Here is a 19,729-nt window from a genome sequence, read left to right on the forward strand (position 1 = left end):
AGTGGGCAGCTGGGATCAAAATGCACGGCGGAAAGCGCTGAAAGTGGTGTGTGACGGCCTTAATCTTTGCGGCTCCCCTGGGAGGGGACACGTCACTAGCCCCATTTCACGGATGAGGAAGGTGAGACTCAGAAAAGGGGCGGTAAGCGGAGAAATCCAACACCTACTGATCGCCCCTTGTGTGCTGGGTTTTGTAAACACAGTATGTCAGGGCACCCTGCGGGAATAACTCAGACTCTGAAATCAGATTTCCTGCGTTTGAATCCCAGTCCTACCACATGCTCTTGACAAGTTACTTAAACTCTCTGGGCTTCACTTTCCTTACCTGTTAAATAAGAGCCCTAGCTTCCAAGATAGAGCAGAGATTAAACGACAGAATGCCTGGAAAATGTGCAAAGTAGGATCTCTCACATAGCAAACCCTCAGAAGGTTCTAACCGATGTAGGAAAGGAGACCGTAGTGTCGGTACTGACTGGTTCCAGCCCCAGCTTGCCTTCCTACTTGTTCTTAATGCTCTCTGCTTATATTTCCCCATTTGCAAAATGGGCAGAACTTTTTAACGTTCGTTATTGAGCTGTGATGAGAATTAAACGAGTTAGTGCAGGTAGAATGCTTAGAATGGAATCTGGCGTCGCATAAGCATCGTACAAGTGTTAACGTTTATTGTTTCTTTTGGGGCCCGGTTTTGAATCCTGGCACCGCCACCACTTCCTTGCTGTGTGACCTGGAGCAGGTTTCTTCATCTCTCTGTGCCTCCCTTTCTTATTTTCTATAAAGTGTGTGTGTGTGTGTTTATAAAATAATTCCACCTAAAGATACTACTGTGAAGTTTAAACGAGATAATCCCGTAAAGAACCTAAAACAGTTCCTGGCACAATAAACAGCAGATATTATTGTTTGCGTTTTTACAGGAAACTAAAGTTCCGAAAGGCAGAGCGATTTGTTTAAGGTCGCGGGACTAGATGGTGGCGAGGTCGGGACTCGAACTCTGCAGCAGAGCCAAGGTCCTGACGGGGATTCCGAGGGGCCGAGGGAAGAGACTGAGGAGAGAAGGGGCGCGCTCGGCGATCGGCTGGCCTAGCCTCGGGGGCGGGCACCGTGGGCGGTGCGTGGGCGGGGCCACGGCCGCTCCTCCCCGGCCCGGCGGCGGCGGCGGCGGCGCGCCTTGCGCTCGCTCGGCGCTCGGCTGGGGCGGCCTGGCCCACAATGAATGGCCGCCGCGGCTGCCGCTGCTGCTGAAGCGGAGGCCGCGGAGGCCGCGGAGGCGGACGCCGAGGCCCCGGCGCAGGGGGGCGCGCCCCGGGTCCAGGCCCGGCCCCAGCCGCCGCTGCGGAGCTCGCCGGGAGCCCCCGGAGCGCGGCCACGGCGCAGGTGAGGCGGCCCGCCCCAGGCCCGGTTCCGGCCTCCTTTCGCCGGGACGGCCGGAGGGCATCCGAGGTCCGGCTAAGGGTTGAGGGGGGAGGACATGGGGGCCTCCTCCGACCGGGGAGGAACCTGGTTAGCAGCCTGCACTGTGCCCAGGCCCAAGTGCAGAGAGTCCCGGTCCCCGCGAGCGGCCTTGAGCGTTCAGCCCCGGGCCGGGCCGCGGAGCTTGGGGGCGTCGGGATCGGGCCCAGACCTCCTCCTGTCATTCCCCGCGAGAGGGGAGCGAGACCAGGCCCGGGCAGGTGCAGGGGTGGCTGGGGGCCGGGAAGTTGGAGGGAGGGCCGGTGGAGGAAAAGTGAGGAGGCGCCCGGGGAGACCGGAGGGGGAGGGGGAGGAGGAGTCGGGCTTTGGGCCGGCCGAATGGGGGAGGAGGGGAGAGTGGCTTGGCCGGAGGGAAATGGCCCCGAGGGGGGGCGGGGAGGGGCCGGGCTGGCAGGTACAGTCGGGGCGCTGGAGGAGGTGGGTCAGGTTACAGGCCTGGGGGCGGTTGAGGAGAAGCCCAGGAAGTGGGGCAGGGTGGGTGTGGGCGGAGTTAGTTCTAGTGGGGGCGGTTAGGAGATCCCTGAAATGTTTGCAGGGGTCACACGAGGTTTCGGTTCGGAGAGTGGGGAGGGGGTGGCGAGGACCTGATACGGAGGCGATCAGGTAGGTTGAGGAACTACTGTAGGAGCTTTGGGAGTCCGGGGGGAGGCAGAGCCTTTGGGCTAAGTAGGCTAGTGGGGATGTGGGAGCAGGTACGGAGAAACTAGTGTGATCAAAAGGCAAGTGCCAAGGTGCACCCCCTCCCCCCTTCCCCGTCCAGGTGTTAGCTTGGGACCAAATCTGAGGGGTTTCTTCTTTCTCACACCTCATCTCTGCCTGTCTCAGGCTCTGGGTCCCGACATACCCTTTGGGCAAGCCTCTGCTGGCTGTTCCAAGGTGCTAGCCCGCCAGGTGGGCGTTTGTGTGGGCAGCTTGGGAAATAGTCTGGAACACCTAGCTCGGGCATCTTGTTTACCACCCTTTTGCCCACCCCCACCCCGTATATCTGTAGGGAGGCAGCCCAGCCCCTGTTATCTGAGTATCTTAGGGTCCTAAGATTCTTTCCCCACTTTTTGCGACCAGAGCCTTGAGGCTCAAGCCTAGGGGTTGGGACCTCACTACCTTTCAGGCACCAGCTCTCCGCAGGTGAGTTACTGGGAGGTGAGCATATAAAGCTCTGTTCATAGTGTCTTGAAGGCTCCTGATGGGGTGAAGGCAGGTCACCAAGAAAGGGATCAAACCAGGCACCTACACCCTGGCCCAGGCCTTTGGTGTTCCGGGTCCCAGGGTTCTGCCTCTGCAGTGCTCTTCTTGGGGCAGGCCCTGTGCTGAGCTTGCTGGTTAGATGAGCTCATTGATTGCTCACCACCACCAGGTCAACTTAGGCCTTCTTCATGGTACTGGGGAGGAAGCCGCGGCTCCATGGCTTGTCCCAGGTCCCACAGCTAGACAGTTGCCGACTGGGATTGATTGACCCTCCGCCCCAGCCCGCAATCTGGGGCGTGACTGGAAGAGCCCACTGTTCTGGATTCCCTGTTGGGAATTCTATGTCCAGGACTTTTCTCTTGCCCATCCCAAGGGATGGGTCAGTACCCTTGCGGACAGTTTTGCTGGTGTCCCAGAGAGCCAGATCAGTGGAAGCTTTTTCCCCAGAGGCAAGGTCATCCCTGTTCTAATGGGAGCCAAGAGGTCAGGGGTCACAGAGCTGTGGGCTGGCAGAGGGAGGTGGTTATGAGGATGGAGCCTGGCTCTGGAGCTGGATTTTTGCTTTTTTTCCTGGTTTATCTTTTCCTCTGTTTGGTCCCCGGTCAGACCACCCCTGCTTTTGTTCCTTCTCTCTGGGCTAACTGCAAAGCTGTTATCAATGTGTGCTGGGAACGTTGACTTGGGAGCCTCAGTACCTGAGGCAGGAACCACAAACTGCTGGGTCCAGTGGTATCAGCTAGATCTGGGTTTAATGATGGGTTGTCACCTCATTCCCTCCCTTCCCCCAATCTCCTGTAGTTCCTAGAACTGCCCCCACCTGGGCTCGGCCCTCCTCCCCTCTTTGGCTGGCCTCCTGGTTCTGGGAGGGGTAGAAACTGGGCCAGCAGCCCCACGTAAAGAAGCCTTCCCCCTGCCTGGTTGGGCTGAGGTTGGCTGCCGTGGCGCAGCCTGGGGCCTCAGCCGGGGCTCCGGGCTGGGTACTTAGGATGGGGCGCAGCTGCCTCCAGTCATAGAGCTGGAACGGGGGCAGAGACTGGTAGGAGTTGGCCGCTGTGTGTGGATGGCAGAGGAGTGGGCAGTGAGTCCGAGCCTGTGCCTGGAGCTGGAGAAAGCACTCTTAATAATTGCTTTTCTGTGACGATTTAGTGTGCCCAGACCTGGGGCGCCAGAGGAGGCCAAAATAGCCTGGCAGGCAAGAGCAACAAGTTAAGGGACCCTTGGGACAGTTTGATTTCACATGGGTGCCAACTCCCTGAAGGTGCCCGGGGAGCAGCCCTGAAAAGCAGCTCCTAGAACTGCTCTCAGCAACTTCTAGTGAAGGTTAGACAAAGGTTTTTCTGAAGGTGACTGACCTCAGACAAACAAATGATCAAGCTCATTTCTGATATCCCCGCGTTCATGAATATGGTGAAACCAAGTGAAGTGATGGTGCTGGGTGGGTGGAAAGCATTAGATTTGGGTGGTCAGGGAAGGCTTCCAGGCGAGCTGAGCTCTGAATAATAAGAGATCAGCCTGCTGGTGGGGGAGCTGCGGCAGGGAGGGGCGAATGTTCTAGGCAGACAGGACAACACATTGAAAGCCTTTATTTAGCATGTGCCAGGCTCCTGCTAAGTGCTCTAAACATTTTTCTTCATGAGGGAAGGAGTGAAGGGTGACCCTAGCGTGGAGATAGAGACACTTAGTGCCATTCCCAGAAAAGAAGCGTCTGATCTCAGGGTCTCCTGGATCCCCCCATCGCCCCCAGATGCAAGTCCAGACCCTTTGGCCTGCATCCAAGGCCTTCTAAAATCTGGTGCCCTGGCCAAGCAGTGGGAAGCCCCAGCAGGTTCTTGCGCAGGGCTGCAAGGAAATGAGTTTTGGTCAGTTTGGCAGGACCCATCATGGAGGTCAGCCTGGAGGCATGGGGTTTGGAGAGGGTTGCGGGTTGGTCCAGGAAAGTCTGACCCGGCTCATCAGTGTCACTGCCGGAGACTGTGGTGGAGGAGGGCCTGCCAGGTTCAGGTGGGGCTTGCAGCATTTGAGGCAACGGTGAGCCGGCCTTGAAGACACGGAGGTGGTGTTTGCACCAGCCTCTGCTCCTTCTCTTGGGTCCTCCCTGCCTGTCATCACTCCCATCCCTTTTCTGGGTGTCACGCTGCTCTGAGCACTTTCACCCATTTGTAAATCACTTAAGCCTATGCCTAGCATGAGCACGCAGGCCCGCCTCCCTGCCTCTGCTCCTGGGTCCCCTTGGCCAAGAGTGTCATCCTTCTGTCGCCTCCTGAAGAGCCTTCTGAGCCACAGAGGCTGCGAGGTGGGACTAAACAGGTGGCTGTCTCGTTGTGTCCAGTATCTGGTTGTGATCATTGCCCCTGTCTCCTCAGGATAGACAGGATGCGAAGGTCTCAGCATCCTTAGAGATCCGAGGGCCCTCTGTGAGGACCATGGCTGAATTAAGCAGAGGGTGGGTAAAGGTGAGCAAACGTGGTGTAGTGGAGAGTCTGATTCCACCGTTAGCGCCGCCTTGTTCAGCCAGGAGACCCTGGGCAAACGTTGTGGCCTTGGCGCCTCAGTTTAAGCGTCTGATAAGTGGGGACAAGCAGGCATACCTGCACTGCAGTGGTTCTCAACCAGAGGTGATTCTTGCCCCCTCAAGGGATGCTTGGGAAATGTCTGGAGACATTTTTGGTTGTCACAGCTGTCACAGTAGAGGCCAGGAATGCTCCTCAATATCATATAATGTACAGGGAAGCCTCCACCACAGAGGATGATCTGGCCCCAGTGGCAGCAGGGCCTCAGCTGGGGCTCCCCGCTGCGTGGTTATTGGGAGGGTCATGTGAGAGGTTGGTGTCTGGGGTGTGATCAGCTGGTGCTGGGAAGGCAGTGCGGGGAGCCCTCAGTAAGTACGGCCTGATAGCTCATGAAATGGCCTAAGGTTCTGGGAGATGGTGAGCGGTGTAAGATGCCTCTGCTGCTGTCAGGGAGTTTGCAGTCCTGCGAGGGGCTAGGGGGACAGACCGAAGGGAACATAACTAATAATAGCAGCTGGGCACTGACTGCAAAGTCAGCACCAGCCTACCTACCCGTGTTACCTTAAGGTGGTTTAATCCTTAAAACAGCCTTGTGAGGCGGCTGTTTGTTTTATAGTTGGGAAAGACTGACGTGGGGGGGTGGTAAGCACTAGTACAGATAAATGTTTTCTGGGAGCGTAGAGGAAGGAAAGCGTAATTCTAAGCGGGAAGCTTTGTAAGGGATATTTGAGCCTAGTAAAACAGGATTCTGATTCTTTTGTCCTGCCAAGGCCCTGCAGGGTCTCCAAGCACATCTCCACGACCCATCCCCAGTAACCGCCCAGCCTCCTTTGTGTTAGCCTCCCCAAGGTCACCTCAGGGCCTTTGCACTTCCCTCCACCCTTTGTGCAGCTGCTGCCCCGCCCCCTTGTCCTTGGGTCTGGAGGCACACCTGGAGTATGAGGTAACTCACAAAGGTGGGCTTGAGGTCAGAGTGGGAGGGGGGTGGGGCCTGGCTGGGTTCTCCTAGGAGCTGCTGCAGGCAGAAGCCAGATTGCTGAGGACTTCGAGGAGAGAGTGGGAGGGAGGAGGGAGGAGAGGCATCAGGCTAGAATGCTCTTTCCCGGAGGTGGCAGTGAGGGGAGGAAGAGTAGAGAGTAGCTGGGGGAGGCTGGGTGAAAGAAGAAGGCCTCTGACGGGGAGCGGGAATAGCAGCACCCAGAACCCTTGGGTTGGGGCCTCAGGTGGGCAGCAGACCCCAGCTCGGGTCTCGGCTTCCCTTCTCAGCTCTGGTTTCTCAGTTTTCCCAGTCATGAAATGGGTCTAGCTGTGGTGGCCGCCTGCCACAGGGAGCAGCAGCAGGGCATGCGGAGGATGAGTGCAGCCTGGGCCGGCCATGGTCAGGGAGCCCCAACTGCCATTATCTCCTGATTCTTGGACAGGAGCCACGTGGCCTGGGTGCCATCCTGGGCCTTGCTCTCCTCATCTGTAAAATGGCAGGAAGACTCATTTCTTCCTCAGAAACTAGTGAGAGGAATAGCTGAGCCCTCATCGGGTGCTGGTGCACAGTAGGGGCAACGTCCATGCCACCTACGGTTGCTAATCCTGTCACCCACTGTGGAGTTAACAGGAGCTTTTCAGGGAAAAAGAAAATAAATTAAATGTGCATGTACCTAAAAAAGATGTGTGCAGTCGGGTATCGCCTTGTTCTTCACTAGCTAATGTTTGCCTAAACTACCTTCCAGTTCGGCTCCTGCAGAGGGTCCGAATGGCTTTGGGCCAGGAATGCACCCCGAGCAGCCTGGGGGGTGTGCCACTTTCCTGCCCCCAGCTGCCACTCTGACCTCATGCTGAGCTGGGTGAAGGATTGTGGGGCTTTCCAGGGGCCTTCTGTCCTTCTTACGCTTGCAGTTAGTGGGTTCCCTTAACCAGCTTACATGTCAATGGGCAGCTCACCACTTCCCTGGAAAGTCAGCCAGAAAAGACAGTCCTTGGTGAGGCAGACACAGATCTGTCCCCCAGCCTCTGCTGGCTGGGGTACTCAGAGCTCCCTCCTCAAAGAGCTGGCAGTTTCCACCCCTAGGAATTGCACTGCAACACAAGCACCTCCATTTCAAGCCTGCCGCACCCTAGCGGGATCTGGCAGTAGGACAGCAGTCGGTTCAGCAAGTTGAGTTACATTGAGCCCCAAGTGGGACCCTGACTGCAGGCCACCCACCTGCTATGGCTGCCAGAGGAGGGTGTCTGTCTGAGCAGCACCCTCTGCGTTGGCCCCGGCGGCCCCCACTGCGGTGCGCGTGGCACCCCTGCCCAGCCTCAGAGACCTCTTCCAAGTCCCACTCTGTTCTAGTCACAGTGCGACTAAAAGGGGAGCGTAGTTGGAAGTAACAGAAATAGTTCTTCATTCATTCCGCAAACGATTGTACGTCCACTGTGTGCCTGTCTAGTTGTAGGGGCAGGGGTCATAGTAGTGTGAACCAGACAGGCAGTCGCCCTGCCCTGGTGGAGCTGACACAAAGCCAAGGACACATCTAGTTGGTAGATGGTGGGAAGTGCCAAGGAGGAAAAATGAAGCAGAAGTGGCCGGAGGAATTGGGGTTGGGAAAGGCTGTCTTTGGAAATCTGAGATAGGTGATCAGGAGGGTATGAAGGGCTGTGACCGCCTTGGGGCCTGCCTTGTAAGAGGTCTGAGAGCAGGCAGTCCTTACTGTGCAGGGCCCCCATACACGTCGTAGGGGCCCAGGTGGTGAGAACTGGGTTTTTTTTTGTTTGTTTGTTTGTTTTTTGCGGTACGCGGGTCTCTCACTGTTCTGGCCTCCCCCGTTGCGGAGCACAGGCTCCGGACGCGCAAGCCCAGCGGCCATGGCTCACGGGCCCAGCCACTCCGCGGCGTGTGGGATCCCCCCGGACGGGGGCACGAACCCGCATCCCCTGCACCGGCAGGCAGGCGCTCAACCACTGCGCCACCAGGGAAACCCGAGAACTGGTTTTGAAAAAATCGGAGGTGTGAATCCTAGGCTCTTCACCCAGGCAAGGAGGGCTAGATAGAGCCTGTGTACACTGCAGCCAGAGCAGGCTTGAGGGGAGAAGGGCTCGGCTGAGGATGCATTGTGTGGGTATCTGGGGTATGTGCAAGTCTGCCGTCCAAGGGGAGGTCCGGGCCAGGGGCTCCATGAGGGAGTCGTGGGGTGAGTAGATGGTGTTTGTTTATTTGTTTTTTGGCCACGGCATGCAGGATCTTCCCTGACCGGGGATCAAACCTGTGCCCCCTGCATTGGGAGCATGGAGTCTTAACCACTGGATCTCCAGGGAAGTCCAAGTAGATGGTGTTTTGAGCCTGTCTTAGTATGCTTGGGTCGCCATAAAAAAATACCATAGACTGGGCAGCTTAAACAACAGACATTTTCTCACAGTTCTGGGGGCTGTAAGTCCATGATGCCGTCGCAGTCAGGTTCTGGTTGGATTCTAGTGTGCTCATGTGGCCCTTAGTGTCTGTGCTTGGAGAGAGAAAGAGAAATCTCTCTTCCTCTTCTTATAAGGATAAAGAGTTCTGTTGCATTAGGGCCCCACTTTTATGACCTCATTTAACCTTAATTACCTTCAAATAAGACCCTGTCTCCAAATACAGCCACACGGGGGATTAGGACTTCAACGTAGGAATTGGGGTGGGCGACACAATTTAGTCCGCAGCAAAGCCCTGAGACTGGGTGTGATCCCCCAAGGAGAGAAGCAGACTAAAGACTGAGCCCAGAGCCAGCTTTGCCTTCCTCCAGTTTCTGGAAGGGCCGTGCCTGCTTCTCCCTTGGGGCTCTGCACACCTTTCTTGTGCTTTGAGGGCCACGCTCCCAGCCCACCACTGCCCCATTAGATTACCCCCCACCCCCACCCCCTTGTGCCCCCCAGATCTCAGCTCCAGTGTCCCCTCCTCTGGGTGAGGTCAGAGGCACGGACCAGCAGCTCGTTGATCCATGTGACCCTGGATGAATGGTCGTGTCTCTCACTGGACCATGAGCTCCGGAGGCAGGGCCCTGTCTTAGTGGTGGCCTGCCCCAGGCTCTGGGCACTTCCTGCCCCAGGCAAGGCGCTTGGCAAATATTTGTTGAGTGACTGTTGAGAGGTCATGGAAACCGTGTGTCGTGCCCTTGCGTCTTGTCAGGAAACCCACCCTCTTCCGGGGCCAGGAGTAGCGATGGAAGGGTCCCCTTGGCCTTGTGTGGGTCTGGGGGCTGCCCCTTCCCTCCAGGGGGATCTGGGCACCCCAGAAGCTGTGCGAGCTGATGTGCCAAGTTGTGAGGATAGATAATTCAAATACGGTTTTCTGCCCCTGGGGAGATTATAGTCAAGTGGGATTTAATGTTCTCAGAGGTAAGCATAAGGGCCCTATGGCTTGGGGGTTGGGGGGAGTGCCAAAGAGGGCATCTTCTCCAGTCTGGTGAGTTCTCAGAGCACGGGTCAGCTGAGGGTGAACGAGGAAGATGCGGGTAGTGGGAGAAGGGCGCTCCGGGCAGGGTGCACAGCTTGGGTAAAAGTCTGGGTGAGGGAAACCGTGCAGTATGGGCGAGGGGCTCGGGCTGGTGAGGACAGAACTGTTGGCTGGTTTAGAGAACCGCACCGCCCCACCCCACCCCCGGCTCTCCATCCTACCACTTCCCAACCAGCAGGTGGCCCAGGCGGAGCGCCAGCTGCTTTCGACCTGTTTCCTCTGGAAGCCCGATCTGGCTCCATGGCTCCTCCCTCACGGGTGGTGTAGGTGAGGGGCAGGACCACCGGCCATTGTTCTTCTGAGTCCGGCAGCCTGGATTGGTGCCACGATCCAGGGGTGGGTCTCTGGGGTCTCCAGTGGTCTCCAGTGGCCTCTTCCAACTCCCCACCACCCCCATACCCTGTCCTACTTACAGGGGCAGCGAGGCAGACCTAGCACCCCACTCCCTGTCACTGCAGAGGGTGCGTGCCTGTGCACGGATTGCATCAGCCTTTTGCACAAGTTGTGTCCCCGCCCCACCATTGCTAGTTGAAAGCTTCAAAGCCCTGGGTGCTGGGCTCTGAGGCCCCATGGGGTTCACGAGGCCTGGGGACCCCAGACTGAATGTCAGGTTGGCTCTCGCCCTCGGGAGCCCTCCTCCTCGCGTCTCTTTTCCCTCCTGTTGAGAACCTTATCGCCCCCATGCTGAGCGCTCACCACAAAGCCATCCTGCACCAATTCCCCGTGAGGGGTCAGGCCCTGAAGTCCAACTGCTTGGGACGGGGCAGGGCGGTGTTGTGATCCCCACCCACAAAGTGGGGCCCTGCTAGCCGTCACTGTGGAGTGCTGCGAGCACTTCCGGTGCCTTCCGGAAATGCGTGCAACACTGTCCGGCACACCGAGCTCAGTTAGGAGGACACTTTGCAACGCCCTCCGTAGCCCCAGAAGCATCCACACCCATATGTGTACTGCCTCAGCCCCCTCCCCCCGTTCCCCCATGCTTCCCCACCCCCACCCCGCAGCTGCCATTTCCCAGACAGGAGCAGTCTATTCCTGCCTTGGTACACTATTTGACACGTTTACAAATATTTATTGACCGCCTCTCTTTGTTCTGATGAGCTAATCATGAACAAATCTGCCAGCGTGCCTGCCCCCTCTGGAGTTGACAGTCTCCTTGGAGGAGTACCTATCTACACAACTTTTTTTTGGCTGCGCTATGCAGCGTGCAGGATCTTAGTTCTCCAACCAGGGATCGAACCCGTGCCCCCTGCAGTAGAAGCATGGAGTCTTAACCACTCGACCGCTAGGGAAGTCCCCTGTCTACAGCTTTTAAAACAATACCCTGTCTCCTGTAGAGGCTCACTCCTGAGTCACTCAGCCCCTTCTCTCTGTCCCCGCCGCTGATGCTGGGAATTCTCCCAGAGCTGGTCCGGGCCCAGTCTCCCTTGCTCCTGGCTTCCCATTGCTCACTCTCAGACATTCATCCTCACCAGGCCAGGGCCCACCTCTTCCACACCCTGTGCCGCTTTCCAGCCACACTGGCTCCTTCCTGCCCAGGACTGTTGGTTGCTCTCTCCATCTCCCCATCTTTACCTCGCTCACTCACCCCAGCTAAAATTAAATCACACCCTGTGGCTCCTCACTAGACAGTGAGCTACGTGTGGGCACAACCAGTCCTCTTCAGGGCTATGTCCCCAGTGCCTTGCAGTCCATCGGGTGGGTTGGATGTATACCTCCCCATTTTACACATAAACAAACTGAAGCACAGAGAGGTGAGGGGCCGTCCTGAGGTCATGCAGCTTCAGAGTGGGGCTAGCAGCAGAACCCAGGTCTGAGGGGCATGCATGTCCTGACTTGGTCCTCCCCCTTGGGGTGTAAGCCTTCCAAGCCAGGGGTCTAGAGCACCCCTCCAGGGACTAGAGGCCAGGCAGCCTCTTCCTTGGCTGCCTCGGCCCTGGTCACTTGGGCCCTAGTCCCCGGGAGGTCTTCAGTTTGGCAGCCTGGGGAGGTGGGTCAGGGCTGCCAGGGCCCTGGAGGAGGCTCTCTGGGCTCTATCCTTTGCCTCCTCTTGGTGCCTCAGTTTCCCCTACCGCCTCATTCAGAGGCCCAGCTCTGAATGAGGAGGTAGGGGAAACTGAAGCACCAGCTCCTAGCCTGTCCGGCCCTTAGTTTGACCTCCTGGGACATGCATGCTGCCGTCTAATTAGGATTTCCCTGTCTCTGCCTCCCCCTCCTGATTGCCTTTTTGTTTTTCGCGGTGGCAACAATGATTTTGATGAGAAGGGTACAGCGGAGGGGAATCATGGATTTCAGTGCCCAGACAGATCTGGGTGAACCAGGACTCGCCCTTGCCCTGAAGTGCACCTCTGAGCCAATGGGCACATGGCCCCTTGTGTTCCTCCAGGTAGCCCTTTCTGAATGAACCTGGGTAGGGCTCAAGTCTTCACTGCATCCCCAATCCTCAGCCCACAGAGGCAGCTTAGAATAGACTGGTTAAAGAAAAAAACTGAAAGATGCATGAGAGCTAACATGGGAGTGAGAGAAGAACAGCTGGGGGCTCTAGTTAGTTCCTGCCTCAGGGCCTTTGCACACACTCTTCACCTTTTTCCTCTTCTCACCAGCCTGACTCTCTGCTCAGGCCTCTCTTCTCACCCATACCTGCCCATTCAGGACTACTGCCCTCCACAACTGTAGAATGGCAGGGGACTCAGTTTTACCAACGGGGGCACTTGTAAAGCCGTATCTTCCCTCAGAGCCCTTTTATGATTGCCCCCAGAGCATCAGACGTGCTGTCCTCACCCGACCAGTTCTTCCTCCTGGGTTGGAACATGCACTGATGGAATAGGCTCTGATGCAGAAGGTCACACATTTGAGAGGTGCCAGGGCCCCTCAGGTGGTACTTCACAGGTCAGGATGGGAGTGGGGTCCCTGAGCAGGGTCTCATGCAGTTCCTTAAATTCACATTTCTTTCTCCACCCACCCCTCAAGCACTTTGGGGTGAATTGTTTGTGGTGTGATTTCACACACTTTATTTTTTTATTTTATTTTATTTTTTTAAATTTATTTTATTTTTGGCTGCGTTGGGCCTTTGTTGCTGTGCGCAGGCTTTCTAGTTGCGGCTAGCGGGGGCTACTCTTCGTTGCAGTGCATGAGCTTCTCTTGTTGCAGAGCACGGGCTCTAGGCGCACAGGCTTCGGTAGTTGTGGTGCACGGGCTTAGTTGCTCCGTGGCATGTGGGATCTTCCCGGACCAGGGCTTGAACCTGTGTCTCCTGCACTGGCAGGCAGGTTCTTAACCACTGCGCTACCGGGGAAGTCCCACACACTTTATTTTTGAATATTATTTACTTTTGTAAATAGGCAATACATTCACCAGTTTCAAAATTTAAAGACCCCAAGATGGAATTCCCTGGCAGTCCAGTGGTTAGGACTCTGAGCTTTCACTGCCAAGGGCCTGGGTTCAATCCCTGGTTAGGGAACTGAGATCCCACAAGCCGTGTGGTGTGGCCAAAAAAAAAAAGACCCTAAGAATGTACATGGTAAGTCTCATCCCCAGTTCTACACAGAGGACATTAGTCTTATGGTTTCTTTCTTCTTTTTACAGCTTTATTGAGATGCACATACTAAGCAGTTCACCCGTTTAAAGTGTACAGGTTCAGGAGTTTTTAGTATATTCAGAGTTGTGCATCCATCACCACAATTTCTGAACATTTTTCACGAGGGCAAGAAGAAACCCTGCACCTGTTTGCTCACACTCGCCTAATCCTCCAAGCACCCCCAGCCCCAGGCAACCACTAATCTGCTTTCTGTCTCTAATCGATTTGCCTGTTCTGGACATTTCATATAAACGGGATTGTATAATATGTGGTCCTTTTGTCTGGCTTCTTGCATTTAGCATAATGTTTTCAGGGTTTATCCAAGTTGTAGCATGTAGCAGTAGTGCATTCCTCTTTACGACTGAGTAGTATTCCATTGTGGATTGACCATATTTTGTTTATCCATTCATCAGTTGATGGACATTTGGGTTGTTTCCACCTTTTGCCTATTGTGAACAGTGCTGCTATAAACATTCGCGTACAGGTGTATGTGTGGATATGTTTTCATTTCTCAGGAATAATTCCTAGAAGTGGAATTGCTGGGTCATATGGCAACTTCATGTTTAACCATTTGAGGAATGGTTTTCCACAGCAGCTGCACCATTTCACATTCCCACCAGCAGTGTAGGAGGGTTCCGGTTCATTTCTCGTCCTCACCAATACTTATCTTTTTTATTATAGCCAGCCTAGTGGGTGTGGAATGGTGTCTCATTGTGGTTTGGATTTGCATTTGCCCTGATGACTAGTGATGTTCTCATGTAGTTTCAGGGTTTCTCAAGTGGTCATTCAGTCATTCAGCAAATGGTGATTGAGGGTCACGTGCTCAGCACTGCAAATGCAGTGTGAAAAATCGGATGACTCTGCCTTCTTGGTGTCTCTATGCCTGTTACCCTATGTGTGTAGTACTAGTGGTGGTTAATGCTCACGGGGGGCTCACTGTGTTATCTCATTTAATATTCAAGCACAGACGTGTAAGTATGCCTTTGCCCTCCTTTCTGCAAAGGGACGGCATAGGCCACCCCAGCCTATAGCTGACTTAGCTGATTTGACAGTCTGTCACAGAGGAAAGGCCATGCTGGGACAGGAGTGGGCGGCACCTGCGATTCTGACAGTCGTGGCAAATTCCACCACGTGGATGTCCACGCTCCCGTGTGTCTCCCTGCAGCGGGCGGAGTCTGCTGTCTGACCCTATCCCTCCATCTCTCCCTGTCCCCTGCGCAGCCGCCGCCACCATGGCCCAGACCCTGCAGATGGAGATCCCGAACTTCGGCAACAGCATTCTGGAGTGCCTCAACGAGCAGCGGCTGCAGGGCCTGTACTGTGATGTCTCGGTGGTGGTCAAGGGCCATGCCTTCAAGGCCCACCGGGCCGTGCTGGCCGCCAGCAGCTCCTACTTCCGGGACCTGTTCAACAGCAGCCGGAGTGCGGTGGTGGAGCTGCCGGCGGCTGTGCAGCCCCAGTCCTTCCAGCAGATCCTCAGCTTCTGCTACACGGGCCGGCTGAGCATGAACATGGGCGACCAGTTCCTGCTCATGTACACAGCTGGCTTCCTGCAGATCCAGGAGATCATGGAGAAGGGCACAGAGTTCTTCCTCAAGGTGAGCTCCCCCAGCTGTGACTCCCAGGGCCTGCACGCCGAGGAGGCCCCCTCGTCCGAGCCCCAGAGCCCTGTGGCGCAGACGTCGAGCTGGCCGGCCTGCGGCACCCCACTGCCCCTCGTGTCTCGCGTCAAGACGGAGCAGCAGGAGTCGGACTCTGTGCAGTGCACGCCCGTGGCCAAGCGGCTGTGGGACAGCAGCCAGAAGGAGGCCGGCGGTGGCAGCAGTGGCAACGGCAGCCGCAAGATGGCCAAGTTCTCCGCGCCGGACCTGGCCGCCAACCGGCCGCCCCAGCAGGCCCCGGTGGTGGCGGCGGCACAGCCCACCGGAGTGGCGGGGGTGCCTGGGGCCGGGCAGCCGGCGGGGGGCGTGGCGGCAGCGGCAGGTGGAGTGGTGAGTGGGCCCAGCACGTCGGAGCGGACCAGCCCGGGCACCTCAAGCGCTTACACCAGCGACAGCCCTGGCTCTTACCACGAGGAGGATGAGGAGGAGGACGCGGGCGAGGAGGGCACAGACGAGCAGTACCGGCAGATCTGCAATATGTACACCATGTACAGCATGATGAACGTCGGCCAGACCGGTGAGGTGCCCCACCACAACCCCAAGCCTGGCCCCCCCGCCCCCGCCCCCGGCCCCGCCCCCAACGCACCAATTTTGCCCCCGACAGCCGAGAAGGTGGAGGCCCTCCCTGAGCAGGTGGCCCCTGAGTCCCGGAATCGCATCCGAGTGCGGCAAGACCTGGCGTCTCTCCCTGCTGAGCTCATCAACCAGATCGGCAACCGCTGCCACCCCAAGCTCTACGATGAGGGTGACCCCTCTGAGAAGCTGGAGCTGGTAACAGGTGGGCTGGCCTCACTTGCTCCCTGAATTCCCCCTTCCCCCACCTTGGGCCTCGATGCCCTCTGGGCTAGCAGCCTGCAGCACAGTGCTTAGGAGCCAGGCTCAAGGTCCAACCCCAGCCCTGCCGCCCACTGGCTGTGTCCTGGGCAGCTGACACCTCTTTGCATTGATACAAATCAAAGACTGGCTTGTAGGTTTCCACCACGGAGGCTGGTATAAGTGTGGGCCAGCATTGTTGGCCACATGGGAGTAGATCAGTGGCTTCATAGCATGCTTTTGAGGGTTGATCAACACAGTGGTTAAGGATTTGGCCCTTGGACTCAGGGTGTCAGGGTGTGAGCCTCTGCTGCCTGTTCTTTCTGATGCTGGTGGTTTTGTGGGCAAGGGCCCCGGCACGTTGGGTGCCCTGTGGACGGTGGCACCACAGTCTCTGTCCTTTCCTGAGTGTTGAGGAGGATGCTCTAAGTTGAGTGGTCGGCAGGGGGGTGGGTCTTGGTTGGGCCCAGGCCAGGGCCTGGCCGAGTGGGGAACATGGTGGTTTGCCCCCGACACCCATCATCCTCTGGCTCCGCCCCCTCCCCTCCAGGCACCAACGTGTACATCACCAGGGCGCAGCTCATGAACTGCCACGTCAGCGCGGGCACGCGGCACAAGGTCCTGCTGCGGCGCCTCCTGGCCTCCTTCTTTGACCGGTGAGGCCCGTGCCAGAGCCCCGGTGTGGGGGAGGACGGGGTGCCCCATGCCCCACCACCACCACCACAGGGGGCCTGACTCCCCTCCCCCATACCCCTCGCCCAGGAACACGCTGGCCAACAGCTGTGGCACCGGCATCCGCTCTTCCAGTAACAACCCCAGCCGCAAACCGCTGGATAGTCGTGTCCTGCACGCTGTCAAGTGTAAGTGTCCACCTTTCTGGAGTCGGGGTTTGGGGGATGGAGGTCTGGGGCGGGCAGCTGGTCCTTTTCTCTGGTGTTGGCCCTGATGGATGGGTAGGTAGGGTTTGGTATTAAGGATTCTGAGGTTCAGTCTAGGCTTGTTGGGAAGAGGGCTGTGATTGGTTAGAGTGTTCTTGGTTAGAGATTTCTTGAGGGGGTGGGTAGGACACTGAAGGAAAGCCACGAAGCCTATGGGAGGTGGGGGGGTCTCAAACTTATCCTGGTCATCAGAGTGATGAAGTGGCCAGGCCTCAGCCAGTTGTCAGGAGGGAAGTGTAGGTTTTCAAGTGGAATCTCCCAGTTTCTGAATTCTGGCAAATGACCCACATTTTTCAAGAGCACTGGGCCATCCTGCATCAAATCCACACATCCCATACACATGGCCAAGCTCTGTCAGTCCTGGGCCCACCGATGTGGTTTAGCGTGCTGTCCGCAAGGCCTCAGTTTCCTCAGCTCCAAGGGGGGCATTCAGGGGTGCCATGGTTCGGGGGGGGGTTTCTCAGGAGCAGCGTGGGGGCTGAGTACCTGTTGGGAGGGTGGGAGGCCCAGGCCACGCTCGGCATGAGCTACCCATTCTGCCCGCACAGACTACTGCCAGAACTTTGCTCCCAACTTCAAGGAGAGCGAGATGAATGCCATCGCGGCCGACATGTGCACCAATGCCCGCCGCGTTGTGAGGAAGAGCTGGATCCCCAAGGTCAAGCCGCTTATGGCCGAGGGTGACGCCTACACCACCTTCATCAGCTACACGGGCAAGATAGAGCCGGACATGATGGGTGTGGAGCACGGCTTCGAGACGGCCAGCCATGACGGCGAGGCTGGCCCCTCGGCCGAGGAGGCCCTCCAGTAACCCCCACCGGACCCTCCCGCGGGGCTGTCACACTCCCCCTCCTGTCACACCCGCCCGCCATCTTGATCACGAGCTACTGTCTGTCCTTCCCCAGGACCCGCGGGGGGCACTGCATGCTCCCAGCCCCTCTGCCTCCCCGTCCCACCCCCTGACCCCAATCCGATCGGGGATCCGGGCTGGGAGAGGACGGCAGGTGGTGCGAGGTCTGCGTTGCCTTCTCTAGCACACACTCGTGCACAGTTGGGGGGCTCTTGCTCCCCCTCTCCTAACCCCTAGCAACTGTCTCCCCACTCACCAGGCCAGGCACAGGGAGGGGCTGGCCTGGGGGGCTTGGGAAGACCCCCTTCCCAGGCGCTGGACCACCTAGCCGGAGCATTCCTCAGCCTCCGCCCCCCACTGCAGCCCCTTGGGACTCACAGGGGCCCCGGGTTCTCAGGACCCCTCCCGCCACCACCTCCCAGTGCTTCCACGTTTCCAAAAGCGCCTTCCTGTCTCCCTTGTCTGTCCCTGCGCCTGGGGGCTGGGGTAGGCGAGGCCATGAGGACTGCCTGTTTTACAGCTGAGGAAACTGAGGCTCAGAGAAACTCCATGACCTACCTAAGGTGGCGGGCGGTGGCAGGCCCAGCGCCCTTCTCTTCCCCCACCTGTGCTCAGCCTCTCTTGCCGCCACCAGCCCCCTGGGGCCTGAGAGGGGCAGGTCCTGAGAGGGGGGCCCTTGGGGGTAGACCGAGGGTCTCTGAGAATAGGAGAGGTTTCCGGGGCTCGCAGAAGCGTGTGGGTGTGCATGTGTGTGTGTGTGCGCGTGCGTGTGTAGAAGTTTCGCTTTTAAACAGATGAAGACGTGAGAGGCAGCAGGACCGGGGTGGAACCCGGGGGATCAGGCTGGGGGGTGCTGCTGCCTTTCCCTCCCTTCCCCAACCCCCACCCCCACGGCAGGGCTCCCAGCCCCCACCCCCTGTACATACTTTTTAAAACATTTTTTTAGCTAATGAAATATTGAACTATAAGATTCCTTTTATTTTTCAAACCAATGGGACCGTGTCTGATGTCCCCTTCGGTCCTCTGGGCTGTGGAAGGCAGGACGGAGTGGGGAGCCAGGGGCAGGCTGAATGTGCGCGTGTGTGTGTGGAGTGGGGGCGCGCGTTGCTGAGGGGGGGCCCCCCCAGGCCCCGCTCTGCCTGTGCTCCCATGGGTCTGGCCGGCTCACACTCAACCCCAGGGCCTCCCCCCAAGGGCTACATTGCAAGGGTGTCCCTGGTTTGTCCAGTTGGCTGAGTCCAGCTCCTGGCAGGGCCGGGTCCGCTTCATAGTTAAAGATTGTTTGCAGAATCTTCTTTTACCATTCCTCTCTTTCTATCCTTGGCCTAGCTCCACGAGTGGTTTTGTGTGTGTTTTTTTTTTTGAGTTCTACATGTAAACTCGGAGGGTTCTTTTTGTTTTTTTAACTCTCCCCCCGCACCCCTCCCCACACACGCTGGGTGTCCGTTTCTTTGCAATTTCATATTTTTGTCTCTAGCCCTGGTTCTCACCGCCTCTGTCTCCCCCCCAGTCTGACTAGCCCATTGCTCCCAGCAGCCTCTCTCCAAAGGCAAGGGGATTACAGGAGGTGGGGTGGGGGCCAGCTGGACCACTGGGATCTGACCTGGAGGCCTGACCCCCACCCCAGGAGCCCCTGCCAGCCTGCGGGGAGCTGGTTCTTCCTGACATCTGCTTGCTGCCAGGGGCCGGGTTGGGGGGGGGTGGTCAGACCAGCGGGGCCCTGGCACTCTGCTTTCCTGGCCCAGCCCCAGTACCTTAGCCCTCAGCCCAGCCGGCCCGAGTGCGTGGGGGGAGTCGACAGCCCCAGCTAAAGCACAAGCACCTTAGTCGCACCTCCCCTGCCCCCTCATCCTGGCCTCGACCCCCCACCCCAGCGTAGATCCCAAAGCACAATATCCTGGTCACTTGGCAAGCTGCCGGGCCGACCAAGGCCGAGGGGTGGGCTGGGGCTCCAGCCAGACCCCCAAAGGAAGCAGGAGTCCCCAGGCGCTCCCCTCCTTCCAGGCCTTAGCGGGGGCCAGCTCTCTGGGACTGGGGTCTTCTCCCTCCCCACCCCCTTGTCCTGGGCAGGCCCCTGTCCAGCCCCTCCTCGCCTTGTCCTCTAGTGGGGCTTGCCCCGTCCCTCCTCCGAGCCCCTGCAGCACTGGGTTGGGTGGCAGAGCCCTCTTGCTTCAGGGACTCCAGGAGGTGCCCCTGGCTCCCTGGACTGTGTGTATAGGTCTGGGGAGGGGGCAGGGGAGAGGGGCTGGGCAGGGGCGCAGGGGAGGAA

General features: G+C 57.7%; 2 protein-coding genes across 3 annotated transcripts in view; both read left to right on the forward strand.

Moving 5' to 3' along the window:
* The window catches only part of GCDH (glutaryl-CoA dehydrogenase), a 415,847-nt gene that overhangs the window by 191,002 nt on the left and 205,116 nt on the right, over nt 1-19,729 (forward strand). The gene's annotated exons all lie outside the window — the stretch shown is intronic.
* NACC1 (nucleus accumbens associated 1) lies at nt 33-18,442 on the forward strand. 2 transcript variants are annotated; one of them, XM_081234025.1, is made up of 6 exons: nt 33-121; nt 14,420-15,376; nt 15,464-15,637; nt 16,223-16,328; nt 16,435-16,532; nt 17,159-18,442. In XM_081234025.1, exons 2-6 carry the CDS (start codon nt 14,431-14,433, stop codon nt 17,419-17,421), a joined length of 1,587 nt encoding a protein of 528 aa, XP_081090151.1. In that variant the 5' UTR covers nt 33-121; nt 14,420-14,430; the 3' UTR covers nt 17,422-18,442. The 2 variants fall into 2 exon arrangements, with proteins under 2 accessions (XP_081090151.1, XP_081090152.1); XM_081234026.1 differs by lacking the exon at nt 33-121 and adding an exon at nt 1,194-1,371.

This window comes from Mesoplodon bidens (genome assembly GCF_964165515.1).
Source record: "Mesoplodon bidens genome assembly, chromosome: 4".
Classification (NCBI taxonomy): Eukaryota; Metazoa; Chordata; class Mammalia; order Artiodactyla; family Ziphiidae; genus Mesoplodon; species Mesoplodon bidens.